At 46.7% G+C, this 22,265-nt stretch overlaps 1 protein-coding gene and 1 non-coding gene across 2 annotated transcripts; one reads left to right on the top strand and one right to left on the bottom strand.

The window, feature by feature from the left end:
- Nucleotides 1–1,607: 1,607 nt before the first annotated feature.
- Nucleotides 1,608–14,546, bottom strand: EIF4A3 (eukaryotic translation initiation factor 4A3). Its single transcript, XM_019938835.3, has 12 exons — nucleotides 14,342–14,546; nucleotides 12,231–12,303; nucleotides 11,543–11,609; nucleotides 10,611–10,673; nucleotides 9,667–9,799; nucleotides 9,392–9,472; nucleotides 7,275–7,416; nucleotides 6,674–6,812; nucleotides 5,553–5,668; nucleotides 2,239–2,346; nucleotides 2,011–2,138; nucleotides 1,608–1,825 (listed from the first exon to the last, which is right to left on the bottom strand). The coding sequence occupies exons 1-12, from the start codon at nucleotides 14,508–14,510 to the stop codon at nucleotides 1,809–1,811; spliced, it is 1,236 nt and encodes a 411-aa protein (XP_019794394.1). The 5' UTR covers nucleotides 14,511–14,546; the 3' UTR covers nucleotides 1,608–1,808.
- TRNAE-CUC (transfer RNA glutamic acid (anticodon CUC)) lies at nucleotides 3,524–3,596 on the top strand. The gene has a single exon. It is a non-coding gene; the product is annotated as a tRNA-Glu (tRNA).
- Nucleotides 14,547–22,265: the final 7,719 nt, after the last annotated feature.

Genomic DNA, 22,265 nt, shown 5'->3' with positions numbered 1-22,265 from the left:
CAGGATAATTTCATCTCAATCTTTAATTACACCTGCAAAGTCCTTACCATTTAATGTAGCATATTCACAGGTTCCAGGGATTAAGATGTGGGCATTTTGGGGGGACCACCATTCTACCTACACTTAAAGTTCTTGATATTTTCTAGTTTAAGTCCTTTGTCAAGTATATGCTTTGCAAATATTTTCCCCCCTTGCTCATGCCCTTTCTGTCTTTAAGTATAATTTTAGAGGAGGAAGTATAAGACTGCCCGATTTCTGAGGTATAGTTCACATACCACACAATTTTACCACTTTAAAATGTACAATTCAGTACTTTTTAGTACATTCACAGAATTGTGCAACACTTACCTCTGTCTAGTTCCACATTTTCATCACCCCCAAAGAAGCCCTGTCCCCTTTAGCAGTCACTCCCTGTTTCCCCCTCTCAGCCCCCAGAAAACCACTAATCTGCTTTCTGTCCTATGGATTTACCCATTTGGGACATTTCACAGAAACGGAAACACTGTGGCCTTTTGTGACTGGCTTCTTCCAGTTAGCCTATTTTCAAGGTTCATCCATATTGCAACGTGTCAGCACTTCATTCTTTCTTATTGCCAAATAATATTCATGTGTACTTACCACATCTTTCAGTCGATGGGCACTTGGGTTATTTCCACTTTTCAGCTATTATGAATAATGCTGTGAACATTTCTGTCTAACCTGACACACCAGCCCCTTGTTTCAACACTTAGCCACCATGGATTACAGCTGAACCCACCTGACCTGTGACTCGAGTGGCCCCAAGCACCTGCCCAAGAACCTCCACCCACGTGCGTCAGTGCCAATGTCCCATTGCCTCCCTCCCCGAGCCCCCAGTGATACGCACTCCTTTCCTGGTGCTGGAGGACACTGGTGAGCTCACCTGTGCAGTCTGCACTCCAGACTACTGCCTACGCAGAAGGATGCCCTCAAAGGGAAGTATTCTAATTTCTCCTACTGCCCAAGAGCCAGGCTGCTTTCCAAAAAGTCTGTACCTACTAACACCACCATCACGCCCCCTACACCTTCACCAACACTCAGGGTTAATGGTTACGAAAACATAACACTTCTGAATCACCCCCAAGGATACACATTTCCGTGGATGTTTGCCATTTCTTTGTTACCTTACTTGACAGCATCTCAATTAAGTTAAGTTTCTCAGGTGTCTTACCTTCTGGCTTGTTTCCTGCTTGCCCCTCCCTGAATCACCGATGGTGCCCTGTGCACAACCCCTCCTCAGCTGTGACCGGTGGGCTCATTAGTCCAGAGGGAGCCTGGCTGGTGAATCCTTCCTCCTGGTTATCTGCCCAGGGTGCCATCCTGCCCCTCTGCATCTGGGCACACAGACCCAGGCCAACCCAGAGAAAAGTATTTATGGTCTCAACTCCCCCACCTGCCATCCATAAGAAATGGGGTTGGGTACCAATCTGGGTAAGTGTGGAGAGGCCAGGCAGCTTACCACTTCCATTTCACCATCTTAAAGATCAAAAAAGAGTGAAATGACTGCCCAAGATCATACAGACAGCAGGTTACTAGAAAAGCTGAGGGCAAACAAAAATTAGAAAGAAATACAAATTAGAGTTTATGGGAAAAGTTTTAAATGTTTAATGAAAAAGACTTAAAGCAATGCATTATTTACATGTGGGTAAGAAAAGGTGGCAGAATCTCCAAAGTTTGTCCTGTGGGGGCTTTGAGAAGAGAATTCACATAAACCCCATTAAATAGAAACCGCCCCTAAATATTTCCAAATTGATACAAAATAGGTGAACAGGCTCCAGCAAGCAGACTGTTCAAATCAGATCAGCAACTGAAAGAGAAGATAAACAAGAAGGAAGAATACAAACAAGTGAAAATTTGTAAATTTAACTAAAGGCTCACAAAAGACTTCTCAAAAACAAAAGAAAAATAAAGCGGGAAAAACCTCAAGTGCCCCAAACCAGGAACCAGGAAGCTCTCTCTAAAACAATCACAAATATGGATTTATTGTCTTACCGTTCATGGGCATCTCGTCAATCTGAGTGGAGTAGTACTGCTCAATGTCTCTGAGGATTCGGATATCATCATTCTTCACAAAATTAATGGCCACGCCCTTTCGGCCATATCGACCTGATCGCCCAATTCTTCAACAATAAAGCAAAATCACTTCAGTAAACATAGCAAAAAAGGTTTCAGTAAACCCATCAACAAGACTGAAACCAAAGAAAAACTTGTGCTGCCTACCTGTGTATGTACAGCTCTCTGTTGTTGGGCAGGTCGTAATTAATGATGAGGGACACCTGGGGCACGTCCAGCCCCCGGGCCCAAACGTCTGTAGAAATGAGCACTCGGCTGCACAAAGAAAGGCATTTGAGACAATCACCTTAGCATAAAAAGGTCAGACCGGCTACGAACACATCAGGGCCCCTCACACTGGCCCCTCTGCAGGCTGAAGCACAAGGGACAGCACCAGAAAGCCGCGTTCAGAAGGCGCGTTTGGTATATTTCATTACTTAGATCATGTGTGCTGATAAAAAAAAAAAAACAATTTGGCTATCTTTTACACTACTACATTTAATTTGTTTCGAGCCAGTCCCATACCAATAATTGGGAAGGACATTTTACTTTTGTCTAGCAAAAACTCAAGTACAGCGGCCTCACTGATTTTGGTGCAGTGTTTACAGTATCTTCAAATTAGAAATGCAACTCACACCTCTCTGTCCTTCACACAGGACAGAATGTGACACACCACAGACCCACACTATCCAATGCTGAGGCCACCAGCCCACCAAGCACCAGAGTGGCTGGTCTGAAATGAGATTGTCTTACGGTGTAAAATTCACATTGGATTTGAATACTTAGTACAAAAAAAATGCAAAAAACCTCGTTAATATTTTTAATGTTGATTACATGTTGAAGTGATATGATATATTGGGTTAAATGACATATGTTTACTTGAATTATATTTCTATTGGACATCGCTGGTCTAGAAGCATTCAAAGTCTGAAGGGACAGCAGAATAGGAGAAAATAATCCTGCCAGATAATCACATATAACTGGAGCCCTAGAGGAAGAGGAAAGAATGGGGCCAAAGCACCAACAGAGGGGTAAGGCCAAGAGTCACAGAAGTGCCAAACGGAAGGAGTAAGACTGAATCACACATGGACCCATCAGCGTGAAACCACATAAACAAAACAGACCTAAGAAGCAGCCTGCAGAGAAGACACTGTTTTACAAGAGCAGCAGCAGGTGACATCCCCACAGGACTGACACAACCAAGAAACACCAGATAGAGAGGGCCGACTGCACTAGGCCACTTCATATAAGGGATTAGAATGTCTGCAGAGTTTGGTGTCCACAGGATGTCTGGGACTGATCCCGCCTGGATTGCCTCCTTCAACACATCAGAAGGAGGTGTTTCAAGATGAAGCAGACATTTCCAAAGAAACTTAAACATTTTGTTACCAGCAGACCCAAACTAAATACAGAAAGACATTCTTCAAGCACAAGGAAATGCATCCCTGGGACTTCCCTGATGGTCTAGTGGGTAAGACTCTGCACTCTCAATGCAGGGGGCCCAGGTTTGATCCCTGGTCAGGGAACTAGGTCCCGTATGCATGCCGCAACTAAAGATCCCATGTGCCGCAACTAAGACCTGGTGCAGCCAAAATAAATAAACAAATATGTATATATATGTATATATTAAAAAAATATATACATATATATGTATATATTAAAATGCATCCCTGATGGAAGCTCAGAGATAAAGGAAAAACAGAAGAGTAACGAGTATGGTCACTGTGCAGCATTCATTATATGAATTATGTAATGATATAAAGCGCAAATTTCTTGTTGAGGTTGAATATATGTAAATTAAAACACATGACAACAGTGACAGAAGTCTGGGGGGGGTGTCACTGAAGTCAGGGTTTCAAGTTCTCTGTGCTCTCAGAGGAGATGGTAAAAGTACCAAGCAACCACAGCTGCTGATGACTCTTCAGGGTGACCACTAAATAACATAAAGAAAGAAACATTTTCCAAAATAAAAAGTGGGGAGGGCTTCCCTGATGGCGCAGTGGTTGAGAGTCCGCCTGCCGATGCAGGGGACATGGGTTCGTGCCCCGGTCCGGGAAGATCCCACATGCCACGGAGTGGCTGGGCCCGTGAGCCATGGCCGCTGAGCCTGCGCGTCCGGAGCCTGTGCTCCGCAATGGGAGAGACCACAACGGTGAGAGGCCCACGTACCGCGAGGAAAAAAAAAAAAAAAAAGTGGGGAAAAGGAATAACAACAACAAAAAATCCAAACTAAAGAAAGAAAAAAGAACCACACAAGAGAAATGACAAGATATAAGATGGTCAATTTAAAACCAAATATATCAGTATTTACATTAAACGAAACTGGACTAAATGTTCCAGTTAAAAGACAATTATGGGCTTCCCTTGTAGCGTAGTGGTTAAGAATCCGCCTGCCAGTGCAGGGGACACAAGTTCGAGCTCTTGTCCAGGAAGATCCCACATGCCACAGAGCAACTAAGCCTGTGCACCACAACTACTGAGCCTGCGCTCTAGAGCCCGCGAGCCACAACTACTGAAGCCCACACGCCTAGAGCCCATACTCCACAACAAGAGAAGACACCACAATGAGAAGCCCGCACGCCGCAACAAAGAGTAGCCCCCACTCACCGCAACTAGAGAAAGCCCCGCAGCAATGAAGACCCAATGCAGCCAAAAATAAATAAATTTAAAAAAAAGACAGCAATTATCATTAGATTAAAAGGAAAAATAAAACCCAACTATTTGCTGGTTGCGTGAAATCCATCTAAAGCTTAAGTCTACAAACCAGAGGTGAAGGAAGAAAGGTGGTACTAAGGAGACACCAAGCGTTCAGAGCCGGTGCTGCTGGTCAGACAGAGCAGGATTCAGGACAAAAGCCCTAGTAGAGAAGGGCAGACACTTCCACAGCAAAAGCTAAATCCTCCAGAAATGTAGTAATTCTGAACTTGTACACTCAGGTTTCTGGACCCATAATGCAAGAACGGACAGAACCCCCAAGAGGAAAACCGGCACTCTCAACACTGATGAAACAAGACTTAAGGGAAAAAGGGTAAGGATGCAGGTTTGAGAAATACAGCTAGCAACTGAAATCCAACACCACACAGCACCCATCTTGTCCAAGCACAGAGAACATTTGTAAAATGACCGACCCCGTGCTGGGCCACAAAGCAAGTCTGAATACACACTGAGGGGATGAAATCACACAAAGTGGGTTCTCTGGCCACAGTGGGATTAAGCTAAAACCAATACAAAAAGATAAACAGAAAATCTCCATTTATTTGGAAACAGAAAAATACGCTTCTAAATAAGGCAACCAACCTACGTAGTTAAGGCTAGTTCTCATCTCAGCCTAACCTATCACACCAGCAGTGGCTGCCCTGCTCACCAGCAAGTTGGTGACCTGCCCAAGCTCAGCTGTGGGGGGGAAAACTCGGGTAACACCCCGTAAATGCTGGCCCACAGCACCAGCACCAGGACCACAGCAGAGAGCTCAGCCAACCCACCTGGCACCCGACCGGAACTCCTTCATGATGGACTCACGCTCCTTCTGGGGCATGTCCCCGTGCATGGATGACACGGTGAAGTTGGCTTCCCTCATCTTCTCCGTCAGCCAGTCAACCTACAGATGGAATCAACAGATGCTGCCATAAGTTCACAAACCAGAGACTGTATACAGGATTTCATGTCAATTACCTGCAGAACCAATTCGAATATTCATAAACAAGTGCTCTTAAAACTCAGGCTAGGGACTTCCCTAGTGGCGCAGTGGTTAAGAACGCCACCTGCTAATGCGGGGGACAGGGGTTCGAGCCCTGGTCTGGGAAGATCCCACATGTCATGGAGCAACTAAGACCGTGCGCCAGAACTACTGAGCCTGCGCTCTAGAGCCTGCGAGCCACAACTCCTGAGCCTGTGTGCTGCAACTACTGAAGTCCGCGTGCTTAGAGCCCTTGCTCTGCAACAAGAGAAGCCATCACAATGAGAAGCCTGCACACCACAACGAAGAGTAGCCCCTGCTCGCCACAACTAGAGAAAGTCCATGCGCAGCAACGAAGACCCAGCACGGCCAAATTAAAAAAAAAAAAATATATATATATATATATATATATAAAAAAATAAACAAAACTCACGCTAATCCTCACTGGCTGTGTAGAAAACTTAATTCTGCCCAGCAAATATCGGGGCAAAAATTCTCTTAAAAGACAATATGTCACGGTTCTCATTTGAAATTTAAGTTCAAATCTTTTTTGGAATGTGGTCCAAATCTTGTTCCTATTCCAAGGAGAGCTGCCAGGGTTCTCAGCTCTGCCGGCACATCAGCATCACCTGGGAGCTCAAAGAACGTGTGTCCAGGCCCCACCTGAACCAATGACCCGGAGCCTTCAGTCAAGGGACCAGATCAACACCCTGCACACGTTCCCTGGATACACCCGCTTGTCCGCTCATCGTCCACGGTGACTTTGAGCTAAAGGGCAGAGCCCAGTGGCTGCCCGAGGAGACCACGTACCCAGAGCCTAAAGCACGTAATTCTGGTCCTCAACAGAAAATACCTGACCTAAGTTCTATGAAAACCGATCTTTGGTTTTCGCCACAAGGACATTAAAGAGCCAGGATGGCCGCGCACCTTCCTCTTGGTGTTACAGAAGATAACAGCCTGAGTGATGGTCAGCGTGTCATAGAGGTCACACAGCGTGTCGAACTTCCACTCTTCTCTCTCCACAGCCACAAAAAACTGCTTGATGCCTTCCAGAGTCAGTTCATCACTGGAGGACAAACACAATCCTGTCAACTCATCCTTCCAACCAAAACTTGAGGACGTGCGCAGGCCAGGGACTGTTCCAGGCACGGGCCCAACCCCCAGCGGCCCAGGAGCCTGGGCATTAAACCCCCGCCCCTCCCGCCAGCCACATCCTCCTAGGAGTCGCCACTTCCACCACATGGGCCCAAGCCCTGGATCAGTATGAACCTTTAACCACACCTTGTATATGGTTCTAAACAAAGTGTTCGGCTGTTCAATAGAATACACATTTTACTGCCAATCGTAAATAATTCCATCAATAAGTAAATACTATCAGCAAATTTTTAAATTTGGAATTACTGGATCAAAGGAGACTATATAAAAGCTGGCTTTTCAAAAGAGAAAATTAAAAAGAAATTTCATGTTTTAAAACCCAAATACAACTATGCTATGCTTTAGTCCCACCTGAGAAGTAGGGCATCCTCACCGTTTCACCAAAATGCGGATAGGGTCAGTCATGAACTTGTTGGTCATCTCCAGGATCTCATGAGGCAGTGTGGCACTGATAAGCACCACCTGAGTGGCCGGGGGCAAGTACCTGTACACATCGTAGATCTGTTCTTTGAAACCTGGGATGAGGAATGAGACACACGGGGAATTTTTAAGGCTGCACACTTTGAAACAGAAGTTGCACATCAACTGTTCACATTTAACTGGATGCAGCACTGTGACTGTAAAGGTGCAAGATTTCACACGGAAGCTTCTTCCAGAGCTGGACCAAATTCTCACATCCCCTCTCCTCTCCCTGGTGTGCTCTAGGGATCAGAGCCCCACCCAAGAGTCCTGGATGCCAACAGGTAAAAGCAACAGAAACCTGAGCCCTGAGCCCACAACCTCAGACCCTTGCAGGTAGTTTCACATCTCAGTTCCAGCTGCTGCTGCTCTGTGAGGGTATGCATCCACTGTGGCCAGATCTAACACATTTTAAATAAATCTAGAGATCTAGATTTTTTTCTTTTCTTTTTTTTGCGGTACGCGGGCCTCTCACTGTTGTGGCCTCTCCCGTTGCGGAGCACAGGCTCCGGACGCGCAGGCTCAGCGGCCATGGCTCGCAGGTCCCAGCCGCTCCGCACCATGTGGGATCTTCCCGGACCGGGGCACGAACCCGTGTCCCCTGCATCGGCAGGCGGACTCTCAACCACCGTGCCACCAGGGATGCCCGAGATCTAGATTTTCACCAAAAACATCTCCACTTAAATAAAAAGCCGCTGAGCCTGCACGTCCGGAGCCTGTGCTCCGCAACGGGAGAGGCCACAACAGTGAGAAGCCCGCGTACCGCAAAAAAAAAAAAAAAAAAAAAAAAACTCACAGATACTGACCCATGCTGTACACCTGAAAATGTTACATGTCAATTATACCTTAATTTAAAAACCTCCCAATTAAATAATGCAGCTAGTTTACATTATTTCATATGGTGCAGGCTGAATAAAACCCAATGGCAAGCAGGACCTGGCCCTCGGGTCACCACACCACCACCTCTGCAGGACGGGTTAGGAGGCTGATGTGTGAGAAGGGGACAGGTGGCTGCGAGGTTCTGACTGTAGAGATCAGGGGGCCAGAAGCTACATTTCCGACACGTTCCCAGCTGACATAGATGCCACTGGTTCTGGAGACCTCACTTTGTAGTAACTGTACCTTTAACTTAGCTGAAGAGCAGGGCCTCCAGGTAAGGGGCCCAAGACAGAGGTGGGTGGAGGGCTGCTCCAAGGGGTGGCATCAGCCTCTAGGCTCCTGAGAGAACTGCTCAAGAACCAGGGAACAGGAAAACGTTTGAGAAGAACCCCATGAGTTACTGGTGACTCCTGAGAAGCAAAATATTCCCTTCAAGCCAGGTGACCCCAATGTCTAAGGGGACGACCCACCCGACCCCCTGGTATGGAAGTAAGACTGGAGGGGGGTGTGCAGGGAGGGGAGGCTTGAAGACACTGTGAGGTACTGCCCGCAGCTGTTACTCAACCAAGGTGACAGCTGTCGTTATGCATTTCCCAGTTGCTGTGCTAAGAGCAAAACTGCTATGACTTACGGGTCCTCACATATTTGTCCTCATACGTTTTGGGAGAAATACATGAAATACACCCCAATTCTAGAAATTTACCTTGAAAAATAACCGATAAAAGAGTAAAAACAACCTGGACAACCAATAAAATACAACTAGTGAAATAAATTATGGAACATCCAAACCACAAAATACCCTACTGCCATGTAACAAAGATTTATTCAGCTATCTGTTCACCCCTTCCCCACCACCAGGCATCTCTGCACCACATCCCAGCTCCACGCCGCAGCCATCTGTGCTCACCCACCACACAACGAGCAGTACCCCATCAGTTTGGCTGAAATGCTGTTGTTCTGGCTGTCATCAGTCTTACAAACCACTACCATAAAAAAATCAGTTTTATGTTCCTAAGTGCACCCAGGGCATAACTGTTTTCCACAAAGAACATACTACTTATACTGAGTTCATTAGTTCCACATTTCCATTTTACACGGTGAAAATTTAAGAATTTTACATCAATAGAAAATGAATTCTTTTGTTACTCATACCTTTATTCAACATTTCATCAGCCTCATCCAAAACCAACATCTTGATAGCACGTGTCCTCAAACTTCTGCGACGAATCATATCTATAAAATCAGATTTTGAAATAAGTAGACCTCAGGCTATAAGAGCCAGCCATTTCAACCAGTTTCCACAGCATTTCAGGGACCTTCCCTCCACTTCTTACAAGTTACTCAAATGCAAAAATCCACTATGTAGCATATCAAATTGAAAATGGTCCTCTATTGTTTAAGCACTTTTTATAGACAAAAGCAATTACCAAAGACACGCCCAGGTGTGCCAGCGACAACATGCTGTCCATAATCCAGTTTCCTGATGTCCTCCCCCACGTTGGTGCCCCCAATGCAGGCATGGCACTGGACGTTCATGTAGTCACCCAAAGCAAGCAGGCCCTGAATTAAAACAGATTCACGTTCAAAGTCTGCCCCAAGACTGCTATGAAGTCCGAAACATCTGAGTTCCCCCAAAATGAAGATTGTTTCTATTCTAGTTTAAGATGACCACCGGGTATTGTTTATGCCATTATTTCTATCATAAAACTACAGAGAGCCCAAGTCTCCTCCTTCCACTCTTTTCTGTGCCAGAATGAAGTCAGTTTTACTGTTTTCTCATTACAAAAGCAGTATGTATTTACAGAAAAATAAGAAAATATATAAAATTCATAATCCTATCCACCCACAGATGCTATTAACATCTTAATAGATACACTTCCAAAATGTTTATACTATAAAAACAAAATACTTACAATTATTTTTAATTTTTTTGGAAGAAAATTACAATTCTAAGATTGTAAAAAACTATTGGAATCACACAAGCTACACTAACAATGACTTCACACAAACCAGCAACTCATATGTGATTTATCACAAAATGTTAGGAATCAGGGAAAAAAAACCTGACAGAACAGAAAAACCGGATTAGATTAAGTCAATCAGTTGGCTTGAACAGCGTGGGATTAGGGAGGGAGGTTAGGTATGCCGGCCCACCTACTGACTGCTCAACTCCAGCTTAGTCAGATATCCACACAGACTTTACAATCAGCCCTCCCTAACCTTGGATCCAACCAACTTCGCATCATGTAGTGTTGTAGTACATATTCATTTTTTAAAACCTGCATATAAATGGATCCATGCAGTTCTAACCCATGTTGTTTAGGGTGAACTGTACTTGCAAATACGACAGTGCCATCTTTAACTGCCTTACCTTCTGGATCTGTACAGCTAACTCTCTCGTTGGAGCCAAGATCAAAGCTTGGGTTTCACGAACCTGGTAAAATAATTTGTCGGAAAATAGAGAATCTCAGTATCTTCACGGTAGATTGCACTAATTCAGACTCAGATCTATTTTGAATATTATCTCAAGTTAACCACACATCTGATTTCAGGTAAGCGAACCTGAATGTTACTTAAATTGCGTATCCAGTGATAATGGGTATACTGGTCAGGATTCTTGTTTACAGACAAGAATTTCCACTAGTTAAAAAAATCTCCCAGTTTACAGACATAGAAAACAAACTTATGGTTACCAAAGGGGAAAGGGTGGAGGGAGGGATAAATTAGGAGTCTGCGATTAAAATATACACACTACTATGTAAAAAAAGAGATAACCAAAAAGGACCTACTGTATAGCACAGGGAACTATATAGATCTGAATCACTTTGCTATACACCCGAAACTAACACAGCATTGTAAATCAACAAAATTTCAATAAAAATTTTTAAAAGACTCTCAGTTTAAATAAAAAGGAATTTATGACAGGATATTAGCTCAGATATTAGTGTGCACTTAAGATTCTCTTTAAAAAATGTGCTTAATCAGTACAACTAGAGATATTTAAGAACTGTACTTCTTTTTTTTTTTTTTTTGCGGTACGCGGGCCTCTCACTGTTGTGGCCTCTCCCGTTGCGGAGCACAGGCTCCGGACGCGCAGGCTCAGCGGCCGTGGCTCACAGGCCCAGCCGCTCCGCGGCATGTGGGATCTTCCCAGACCGGGGCACAAACCCGTGTCCCCTGCATCGGCAGGCGGACTCTCAACCACTGCGCCACCAGGGAAGCCCAGAACTGTACCTCTTGAACACTGTAGTTACAGAAGGTAAAGGAAGTATTTCCTAGGATTAAAGAGAAGTTTAAGATTACCTGAATATCCAAACACTGGAGGACAGAAATACTGAAGGTGGCTGTTTTGCCTGTACCAGACTGAGATCTAGTAAAGAAAACACAGATAAATGGGATTTAGAGTGATGGGCTACATGCCACTGCTCCCATTCATGTAACCCCCGCCCCAGCAGTGCTCTGAGGAGATGAGCTGCAGAAGCACTGGGCAGCTTTTTCCAAGTCGATTCCCCCACACCCCCTGACCAATATCTTAACTGCAAGGTGGTGGGACTCAGGCATAATGTCACAACTTTTAAATCACGGGTGATAAGGACAGTAAATGTGGCCTTTGCAGCAGGGGGTGACAGAGCTGCAAAATCTATAGAATGGCTGTTAGAGGTGGCAAAAAAAAGATTCCTCTTTATATAATTCTTTTCTACGACTTCAGACTTTTTTTTTGTCAATGAGTCTTTAAAAATTAGGCAAATAGGGAATAATGTTATTAAAAGAGTATTATATACAATTCCATATGCCAAATAATAGGTTAAGTAAATCTGGCTTAAAAAAAAAAAAGAAAGCTTTCTAGAGTGGAGGATGCAAAACTAAAAACAAACAGCCCATAGCTGAAGTCAAGGCAAGAGCTGGTAACGGCATCTGAATGAAGAAGCACTGAACTACACACTGCTGTGCTAACCAGCACCTGACTCCCCCTCTGCATGAGCAGACTTACTGTGCAATGACATCTCTCCCTTTAATTATCTGCTTAATAGCTCGCTGCTGGATTGCTGATGGTTTTTCAAAACCTGTAAATTAAAACAGAAAAAATGAGCTCTAACCACTAGGACAGCATACTTGCAACCATACACTGGAGCTCCTTGTGCCAAGGATGTTACCTTTTTAAAATCCCCCACCCCCTCCTTAACCCAATGTCCAACGTACTAAGCTCTCAAGAAACAGCTGCTGAATGAAGTAGGCTGAAGTGGATTTTTATACTAACATACCATCTTACACAGACACAATCTCTAAGGAACACTGTTGCAAAATAGAGACACCCCAGTTAGGTTAAAAAATGTTGGTGGTTACTCCTGGAGAATGGGGTGAGGGAGGCTCATATTTTACTCCAATTACTTGTGTATTGTTTGACTATATTACAATAACTTGCACTAATGGGGTTTTTTTTGTATTACTTTTTAAGTTAAAAAAAGGAATATAAACCCATCAGTGCTGTAGTCACCACTCCCCACCAGCAGTAAGTCTGCAGGTTGTTATCACCTACAACCCCATTTCATCTACTCCTCCTGCCTTGATGCAGCTACATGAACTACAACACCACCCCTCTACTGTCCAAGTAAACAAACAAAACTTTACGTACAAATAATGTACTTTAATTAATTTTGGTAGCCTTTTAAAATGTAGTACAATTTCCCATCTAACACAAAAGCAAATATAACAGATGATTTAAACCCTCAGGATGACCCAGCAAATAGATGGGAAACTAAAAACAGTGTTTTAGGGCAGGGACGTCCTGGGTGCCAAGAGGCAGGCAGGGCTGTCGGCCACACTACTAGGGCCAGCTGCAATGGTTCTTCACCTCGCATTCCCTCCGTACCTTCTCTGTGCTAGACTGTCATGACATCATGAACTGTTGAATAAAAAAGATGTCGGCCCCAGTCCCAGGCATTAAGCATAGATGCTGATCACGCCCATCTACATCCCCAACCCGAACTCTTCCCAACTGCCTCCTTGACATCTCCTACTGGATGGTTTACAGGTCCCTCAAGCTCTCCTCATTCAAGAAGAGCTCCCTCGAGTGCTCCCCGCCTGAGGAGAGGGCATCATCACCTGCCCAGTTACTCAAACATCCAGGACTTTCATCTCCTGCTCACATTCAACCCATCAGCAAACTCTGTTAGTACTCCATCTCCACCACAATACCATCATCACTCCCCTGGACTGGAACAAAAGCCTCCTAACATCTCCCTGCTTCCTCTCCTGCCTCACCTCCCCCCATATCCAGACACCCAGGACCACCTGTGACTGTAAATCTGATCCCATCACTTCCCTGCTTAAAACCCTCCAATGGCCTCCCACTGCACTTAGAAATAAAATTCAAACTCTATCACCTCGCACCATGCTTTTCAAGATCTGCGCCGCCCCCCACAAAAAAAAACTCGCCCCTAGGCTCCCAGGACAGGGAGATTCTTTCTGTTCCTGGAATGCATAAGGCTCCCAGCTGCAGGGTCCTGGCACCAGCTGCCCAGTTCTACCATAATCTTCTCATAACGGGTTCCTTAGCCCAGATCTCAGCTCAAATGCCAGCCACTCCTGGGAGCCCCCTTACCTATGTGCTCTATTTTAACTCTCTCCTCTCGCCAATCACGCTTATAAAGTTATCCCGCTTTATTTTCTTCGTAGCCATTACCACTGACTATATAATCCTTCTCCCAAACATAACAAGCTCCCTAAGGCCTGCCTGGTTCACTGCTAAGCCGCCAGTGCCTAGAGCCGCGCACGTTCCTAGCACCTGGCAGGTGCAAGACAATCATCTGCTGAATGAGTGACTCCGGGGTGCAAGGAGGACCCTGCAGACCTCGCGGGACGCTGCAGCCCTCGCGTGACCCAGCATGGCGCCCCGCCGGGAAAACAGCACCCGAACCGGCCGACACAGACGGGGGTGGGGACACGTGCTGGGGGCAGGGGTCGCCCGTCAGGGCCCCCGGGCTCGGCCTCAGCCCCGACCCCCAGCCCCGCGGCGGCCGCACTCCCAGTCTCGGGAACCACCCCCGGCTGGGCCCCCCGCCTCCCCGCGGGCACCCTAGCCCGCGGCCCGAGCTCACCGACCGTAGGCGTAGATACCGCGCAGCAGGTCCTCCCGCAGGCCCATGGTGTCGAACGTGGGGGTCACGTCCACCTCCTCACTGGTCTCGAATTCCACTTTGGTCATGTCTTCCTCTTTGAGCAGCCGCTTCCGCGCCGAGCCCGACGTCGCCATTGTAGCTGTAGCCGCCATGATTCCGAGCAGGCTAAGAGCCAAGCTCGCGTCTCAGAGGAAAGCGGAAGCAGGGCCCCGCGCCGCCGCTGCCAGGAACTGACGTCATAGCACGAGCGTGCGTGCGTGCGTACGAGCGTGCGTCAGGGCCAAGCCTCGGAAGGGGCGGGGAGCTCCTGGTCACGTGAAAGGGAAAGGGCGCCTGCTGCAGGGAAAGGGGCGGTGCTGCGGCTCTTGCGCGGGAGGGGCTCCCGCGGGATCTCGCGGAACCGTGCTCCGCCCACCCCTACAAACGGTGCGGAGGCGGCAAGGCCCAGCGGTTCGTACTGGGTGTGGTACTCCCGGCCTGGCTCTTCGGCTGATGTAACCCTTTCCAATAACTGGATCCTCCGCGCGGGATGGTAGACCTCGCGCCCCTGCAGACGGGCTGCGGACCGCGCCAGGGCGCCCCAGCTCAGGGCGGGGTCTCCAGGCGGCCCTGCTTCGAGTGGGAACCTGGGCGCGCGTCCCCACCGGTATCCATTCCTTCGTGTGTACGCATGTTCCGACGTTGTCGCCGGCCGGGGACGCCGGCAAACGCATTACTACTCGTTATCATTGCCGCCCGATGGAAAACCTCACTGCACATTGTCTGCTTTTGGAAAGTCTGGAATCTTTAACTGCCTGCTTGTCAGCTCTCACTTTAACACCCCCAGGCCGGTTTTTAACCCCCTAAGGGAAAAGCCCCTACCCGGGGTCGAGTGTGTTGGGAGAGTAAGGGTCCTGCGACGGCCCCCGGCACCAGGACCCCCAGAGCTGGCCGCGTGACCTTGGGCCGCGCCTTGCTGGACTGTGCGTCTGTTCATTAAGGCCCTGGATTCCGCGTGTCTGGCGGAGGTGCTGATAAATCCCGCCCTGCAGAAAAGATGACCCTGGAGGTGACGGCTTTCGGTTGCCCTGTAGACTATTTCCAGTTATGCCATGTTACCCTAAACTTCTTTAAGTGCCTCTAAAAATCCGGCTCCCGAACCACCGTCACCACCTGACGCGCGTTCATCTGTGTTGTGTGAAAAGAGCGTTTTTAACTTTGTGAAACTTACACTTGCCCAAGCTCAAGCTCTGTCCTTTCTCATTGTTTGCTTGCCTCGCGCAGTCCTGTTGTGAAGGTTAATTTAGTGAAAACTTTTAGCGGTAATCATTTTATCCACTAAACCAGGCGCACTTAGAATGCAGAGGTTTGCAGTATGTTGACAGCGAACAAGGAAATGGGGGGGTCTTACTTGCCCTGAAGCTCTTGCCCTGACTTTGGAATATGTCCAGACCTTACAAGATAATTGACCTGATAAACATGCCTGATAAGGATGCCAGTATCAGTCAAATATTTATAAACCTGAATTTCTTTCTTAGACTTTAAAGTAAATAAAATGCAAATATAAGTTCTTATGTCTTCTCACTCCACAAAGAGTTGAGTTATACACTACCCTCTCTGAAGTTGCCCACACTCCGTTTTGCAAGCTGTGCCCTAGGGCAGTGTCGTAAAACGCACACAGGTTTCAGCCTTAGTATAAGAAAAGAATGTGAAAGACCTCATTAATAATTTTTATACTGATTATGTGTTGAAATGTCCATATTTTTGATACACTGAGTTAAAATATGTCATTTAATTTCACCCATTTTTTACTTTTTAAAATATGACTACTAGAAACATTTTAATTATATGTGGTATTCCTATTAGATGGTGCTGCTCTAGGTACTTAACAGCATGTGAAATAACCTTGCCAAGGGTATGGGGAAAGAGTAAACTGAAGATCGCTGACTTTATGAATCTGATATCAATGGGGAGGGGATGAAATTATTGCACTCTTCTACTAAGTTTGAAGAGGATGATTGCCTCTTTTGTACTTATCGAGAGATTTTTGATCTTATTCATGATCCCCCTGGACTTGTCTCTTGCCTTCACATATTTATATTTTATGCCATTTTCCTGGCAATGTCCCTTTCGCTCAATGTCTGAATTCACATCTTAAAGCCCTCTTCCTTTTGTTTGGCGCCAATAACTTTTTAGACCACAGTCCGTGAAGATGACGAGAGTCAGGGGTGGGCGTGGGCGTGTGTCAGGGAACAAAGGTCTCAAGTGAAGCAGTGGCAACCAAGCCGACTTGGCCTTAGTCCTCCTTGAGGGTCCTCTAATCAAAGGGGTTGACCCCTCCCCCAAGATAACGACAGAAGGGGCAGGTCCACCGGGAGGCCTCTTTGGGATGATAAGGAGTGTACCTGCACTCTTCCAGGAACCAGGAGCTGGCAGTGGGCACAATAGGTCATAGAGAGCCATGTTTTTATTACTCAGGAAAGAGGGCTCTGGGTAATTGCAACCAGGATAAGAGCTCCTCTCAGGAGAAGAGGTTTTTCTCTTTTTTTCTCAAACACGGTGCCAATTTTCATAAGGCCTGTACGATGCTCACCAAAGGTCTCAGTGTCACTAAGATCCGAGATCCGAAATGCACTTTGCTTTTTTTTTTTTTCCTTTTTTGTGGCCTTGCCAGGCAGCATGCAGGATCTTAGTTCCCTGACCAGGTATCGAAGCCAGGCCCCCCCACCCCCCGAAGTGAGTGGACGCGCTGAGTCCTAACCACTGGACCACCAGGGAATTCCCTGAAACGTGCTTTGCTTTATCAACGGCAGGTGAGAATAACCTAGGCAGTCGTGTGTTGGAACATGCCTGGCTCTTCTCCCTATTTGTTGAAATACTTGCTCTGCGTAGCTATGTTATGCTGGACCTAAGCCTCCACAGTTGACCCTTGAGCAACATGGGGGTTGGGGGCGCCAACTCCCTGCATATTCGAAAATCCAAGTATAACCTTTGACTGCCCCAAAACTTAACTACTAATAGCCTACTGTTGACCGGAAGCCTTACCCATAACCTATAGTCGATTAACACATGTTGTATTTATATGTATTATACACTGTATTCTTACAATAAAGTAAGCTAGAGAAAAGAAAATGTTAAGAAAATCATAAGGAAGAGAAAATACATTTACAGTACTGTACTGTAATAATCGATACCCCAAGTTTACATTGTCTGTTTGAAACAGAGCAGGACACAATGGTCCTTCCCCTCTGTCCTCCACCTGCCTTTTGTCTGTGGTAAAACTTTAGCCAAAGAATAAGTTAAATCAAAGTGGGAAGATGCAGAAACAAAAGAAAATCGTCCAAGACTAAATAATGATAGTTTAGTCATTAAGCAAAGTCAAGGACCTTTAGTTCCTCCACAAGGGCTGTAGATAATATTCTGAGCCGTGTCCTGTGAGCTGTCTTATAGATGCTGAAGCCCCCACCAGGTGGAAGAAGTTAACTACATGACGACCAGACTGTAGCTGCCACAATCCTGAGAATTGGCCTCAAGGAAGTGGGAACAAACAGACCATGGAACTGAAGATTAACTGTACTTAAAACTATCAAGATGATGCTGGTCAGACCACCAAGGACCAATTTCAAGATGATTGTCAGCTGACTGTGCTGCTTCTACATGTAGCCCCCTCCCTCTGCCTATAAAAACTCTTGCCCCCTGATTGTCAGGTGGGGGGAGTTGGCCTTTGGACAGGTGTCCGCCTCCCCCCACCTGCCATTCTCAACAATAAAGCAAACTTTCCTTTCCACCAACCTTGCCTCTTTATTCGCCATTGAGCGGCGAGCCGCCGGAGCCCGCTTTCAGTTACATGTTTACAAGATGAATCATCCGTCTCTCAGTACCTACATCAATATTGCCTCACATGATATAAAACACTGTAGATGTTACCTGCACAGTTCAAACTCCTGTTGTTCAAGTGTCGACTGTGAGTCAAAGTTCATCAGTACCACTTTTTGAAATTCCATATATATACATTGGTATTTGTTTTTCTCTTTCTGGCTTACTTCACTCTGTATGACAGATTCTAGGTCCAACCACCTCACCACAAATAACTCAATTTCATTCCTTTTTAGGGCAGGAATAAAGATGCAGACGTAGAGAACGGATTTGAGGGCACGGTGGCGGGGGGGCAAGGGGAAGCTGGGATGAAGTGAGAGAGTAGCACTGACATATATACACTACCAAATGTAAAATGGATGGCTAGTGGGAAGCTGCTGCATAGCACAAGGAGATCAACTCGATGCTGTGTGACGATCTAGAGGGATGAAATAGGGAGGGAGGCTCAAGAGGGAGGGGATATGGGGATATATGTATACATATAGCTGATTCACTTTGTTGTACAGCAGAAACTAACAAAACACTGTAAAGCATTTATACTCCAATAAAGATGTGAAAAAAAAAAGCTATCTCCTAGAAACTTCTGATCAGAAAAAAAAAAAAGTCAACTGTACTTACAAAGCAAGAATTGACAGCCCACATCAGTTGTCAGTACATAATTCCACTGCTTAAATGTCCAGATTAATGTTTCAATTTTTATCAGAAACCTCCATTGCAATTTCAACTAAGGAGTGCAGGCATATATCTTGTCTTAATAATTTTACTGCTGGGAAAACTAACGCCCAGCCTGTTAAGTTAAAAGTAACTTCCAGCGCAGCAAGGGGTAGAAGCTGCCCCACTCTGAGTCCCCAAAAAAGTGTGTTTATATGGCTTACCACGCCTGCATCCTTTGTCCCAGGGCTCTGGGTCACCCAGGTGGACCTGCCTGTTATGTCTGGGCACAGCCCTCTGTCTCCTGCACCTCACTTCCCATGCTTTCCAAATCTGTGGGAGGGAGGTTATCTCTCCTGATTAGACTAATCTCGAGGAGGGCAGGCCCATGTCTGTTTTGTTCCCCAGCGCTGCCCTAGTACAGCGTGGTGTGCCTGGATGTCCACCACAAGAGGGGAGGAAGAGCCCAGGAACTCTCCCAGCTCATGCCGGAGGGGTGGGCAAGACAGGAGCAGCTCAGCGGGCGCTACCTGAGGAGCTGCCCTGCCTCTTCCCTGAACCTTTATTGGACTCAGGGTGTACACAATCAAGTCAGCTCATCTTGTCTGGGATGGGTGGAAGATTCGGTGTAGTGCTGCTGGGCTGGGCTGGGTTTCCATAAATCATCACCACAGGAGTTGATGTCCTGGATCCTAGGGGCTGTACCCAAAGAGCGACTTCCTGCCAGAAACCTCACCTATCACCTGGTATTAAATGACAAACACTGTTCCTTTGTAGGCACAGCCACCTCTAACCCACCCAGCAGGCAGGGCACCTTACTAAACATCACCAGATCCCACCCAGCTGGACCCGGGACTCCACACTGCTGGCATCTGACATTTTGGCCATGTGCCTGGAGCATCTTCCTGGTGCAGGCGCTGTTCCAGGGGCTGTATTGGGTGGCAAACAGGACAGACAGTGCTGTCCTCATGGAGCTTGTGTTCCAGAGGAGGGCAATAAATAACTGTAGGCTTTGTAATTTCTGTGATTCAGATAAAATGAGGCAAAGTGGCAGACTTAATGGGTTGCAGATTTACCAGGTGACTGGAGGAAGGTTCCACGTGAATTGTGAGAAGAGGTGGCTGCGGTAACATCCCAGGTTCCAGCAAGAAGGCACAGGGAGTGTGGAGACCCCCAGGTGGACTGGGGATTGACACAATCAAGGGACAGAAAGCCAGCATGGTTGCAGCATCGAGAATGTCGGCAAGAGGGGGAGTGGGAGAAGGGGTGAACAGGGCCAGATCATAAAAGGTCTTATAGACTATGAAATAGAGTTTAAATGCATCATGGTTGCCATAGGAGCCACTTCAGGGTTGTCTTTCTTTGTGGGGAGAGGATTCATTCTGATAAACAGTTTGGGAAGATGACCTGCTTTTCACTTTTCACCCTTTTGGCTAAGATCAAGTGTAGAAAGATGACCTGACTGCAGCAAGAGGTTGAAAGGTTGGTGTAAAGGGGCCAGAGAGGAGCTGGGAGCCCCGTTGGAGAGGTGGTGGTGGCTGCTGGAGCTGATGCAGTGGAGATGGTGAGAGGAGGGCTCAGGAGACATTCTGGACAGGGCTGACACATGGGATAGAGGGAGCTGTTAGGGTTTAAAGGATGAAAATTGGCTCCTGGGTTTCAGGTGTGAGCATCTGGGTGGTACCATCATGAGATGAGGAAGCCATGGGCAGCAGTGTTGTGCTGGTTTGAGGGCAAAACCAACAGATCCAACAAACACATGTGCCCATGTGTTCATAGCCATAGGACTCACAACAGCCAAAAGGTAGGAACAACCCAGTGTCCACTGACAGATGAATGGATAAACACGACGTGGTCCACCCACACAATGGGACATTATTCAGCCATTATGCTGTACGAAAGGAGCTAGACCTCCAAGGTCACATATGTATGATTCCATTGATGTGAAATGTCCAAATTAGCCAAGTCCATAGAGACAGAAAGCAGCTTAGTGGTTACCAGGGAATGGGGGGAGGGGCTGCTTGATGGGCACAGGTTTTCTTTTTGGAGTGACAAAAATATTTTGGAACTAGATAGAGGAGATGGTTGCACAGCATTGTGAATGTACTACATGCCACTGAATTGTTCATTTTAAAATGGTTAATTTTATGTTATGTGAATTTCACCTCAATTAACAAACTGTTTTTATAGTAGATCTGTGCTTGAGCCCAGGATTTCTGGGCTGTAGCACGCTATGCCAATCAAGTGTCCGCACTAAGTTCAGCATCAATATGGTGACCTCCCGGGAGTGAGGGACCACCAGGTTGTCTAAGGAGGGGTGAACTGGCCCAGGTCAGCAATGGAGCAGGTCAAAACTCCCATGCTGATGAGTAGTGGGACTGCGCCTGTGAATAACCATTGCACTCCAGCCTGACCAACTTAGCAAGACCCTGTCTCTTAAAAAAAAGGAAAAAAAGGATCTGATTTCCCTGGGTTAAATTTGAGATGCCTAGGTATCCAAGGGGAGTTGTCGGGTAGGCAGTTGCATGTTCAAATGTGAGAAGCAGCAGGGAATGACCGGTCTCACCTGTTCCTGTGGAAATTGCTGCTTCCCGACTTCCCCTGGCCCACTCCCCGCTTTGGTGCGGGCCAGGGTTAGTGGCGGGGGGGTCCGTGCTCCCATGCAGAGGCCAGCGAGCCACACTTCAGCCTGGAACCCTGTCCCTGGGTGCTCTCTGCTGCGAGTCTGAACTTTATTCCTACAGGGCCTTCCCTGTAGCACCTGCATTCGCAAGTGGTGTTAGCATCTTGATTCCAAGGCAAACCCAGAACCCCCACCAACTCCCTACATTTTATGGATAAAGTAGCACACAGAGGCCCTCCACAGAGTGCCCAGGGCATTCACAATGACCGTCTATCGTTCACTCCTGGATCCTTTATTGATTGCTGCCGGGGGCTGTGCTCACCAGGTGGTGCTATCCTGGTGCCCCCTGGGGCTTGGGAGTTTCTCCAGGACATACTCTTCCCCCTGAGCCAGGTTACCAAAATGCTGCTTGATTGACCCTAGAATTGTGTACACAGCTATAGTCCCGTGTCATACAGAATAACTGTCAGTCGGGGTGCTCCTGAAGACCCAGTGGTGACTAAGAAACGGTTTTTGCCCTCAGAAAGCTCATGGACCTTGGGGGGCTGGGGCTTTCTCAACTCCGGTCCTATAACGCTCGGAATTTCTGTTCTTAACAGAGGCTTAGTGAGGCTCTGGCCCCCTCTTTTACCTGGAAGGACAGCATTTTGAGTTTTTTATAACTATCTAGAACTTTCTATGCACCAGGCACAGAGAGAAGTGCTTTCCCACCATGAAGCAGGTGCCACTATTAGCCCCACTGGAGAAGTAAGAAAGCTGAGGCTTGAGGGTTTAAATA

Source organism: Tursiops truncatus, chromosome 20, assembly GCF_011762595.2.
Source record: "Tursiops truncatus isolate mTurTru1 chromosome 20, mTurTru1.mat.Y, whole genome shotgun sequence".
NCBI classification, from domain to species: Eukaryota; Metazoa; Chordata; class Mammalia; order Artiodactyla; family Delphinidae; genus Tursiops; species Tursiops truncatus.
This window is presented reverse-complemented; position numbering and strand designations above follow the sequence as displayed.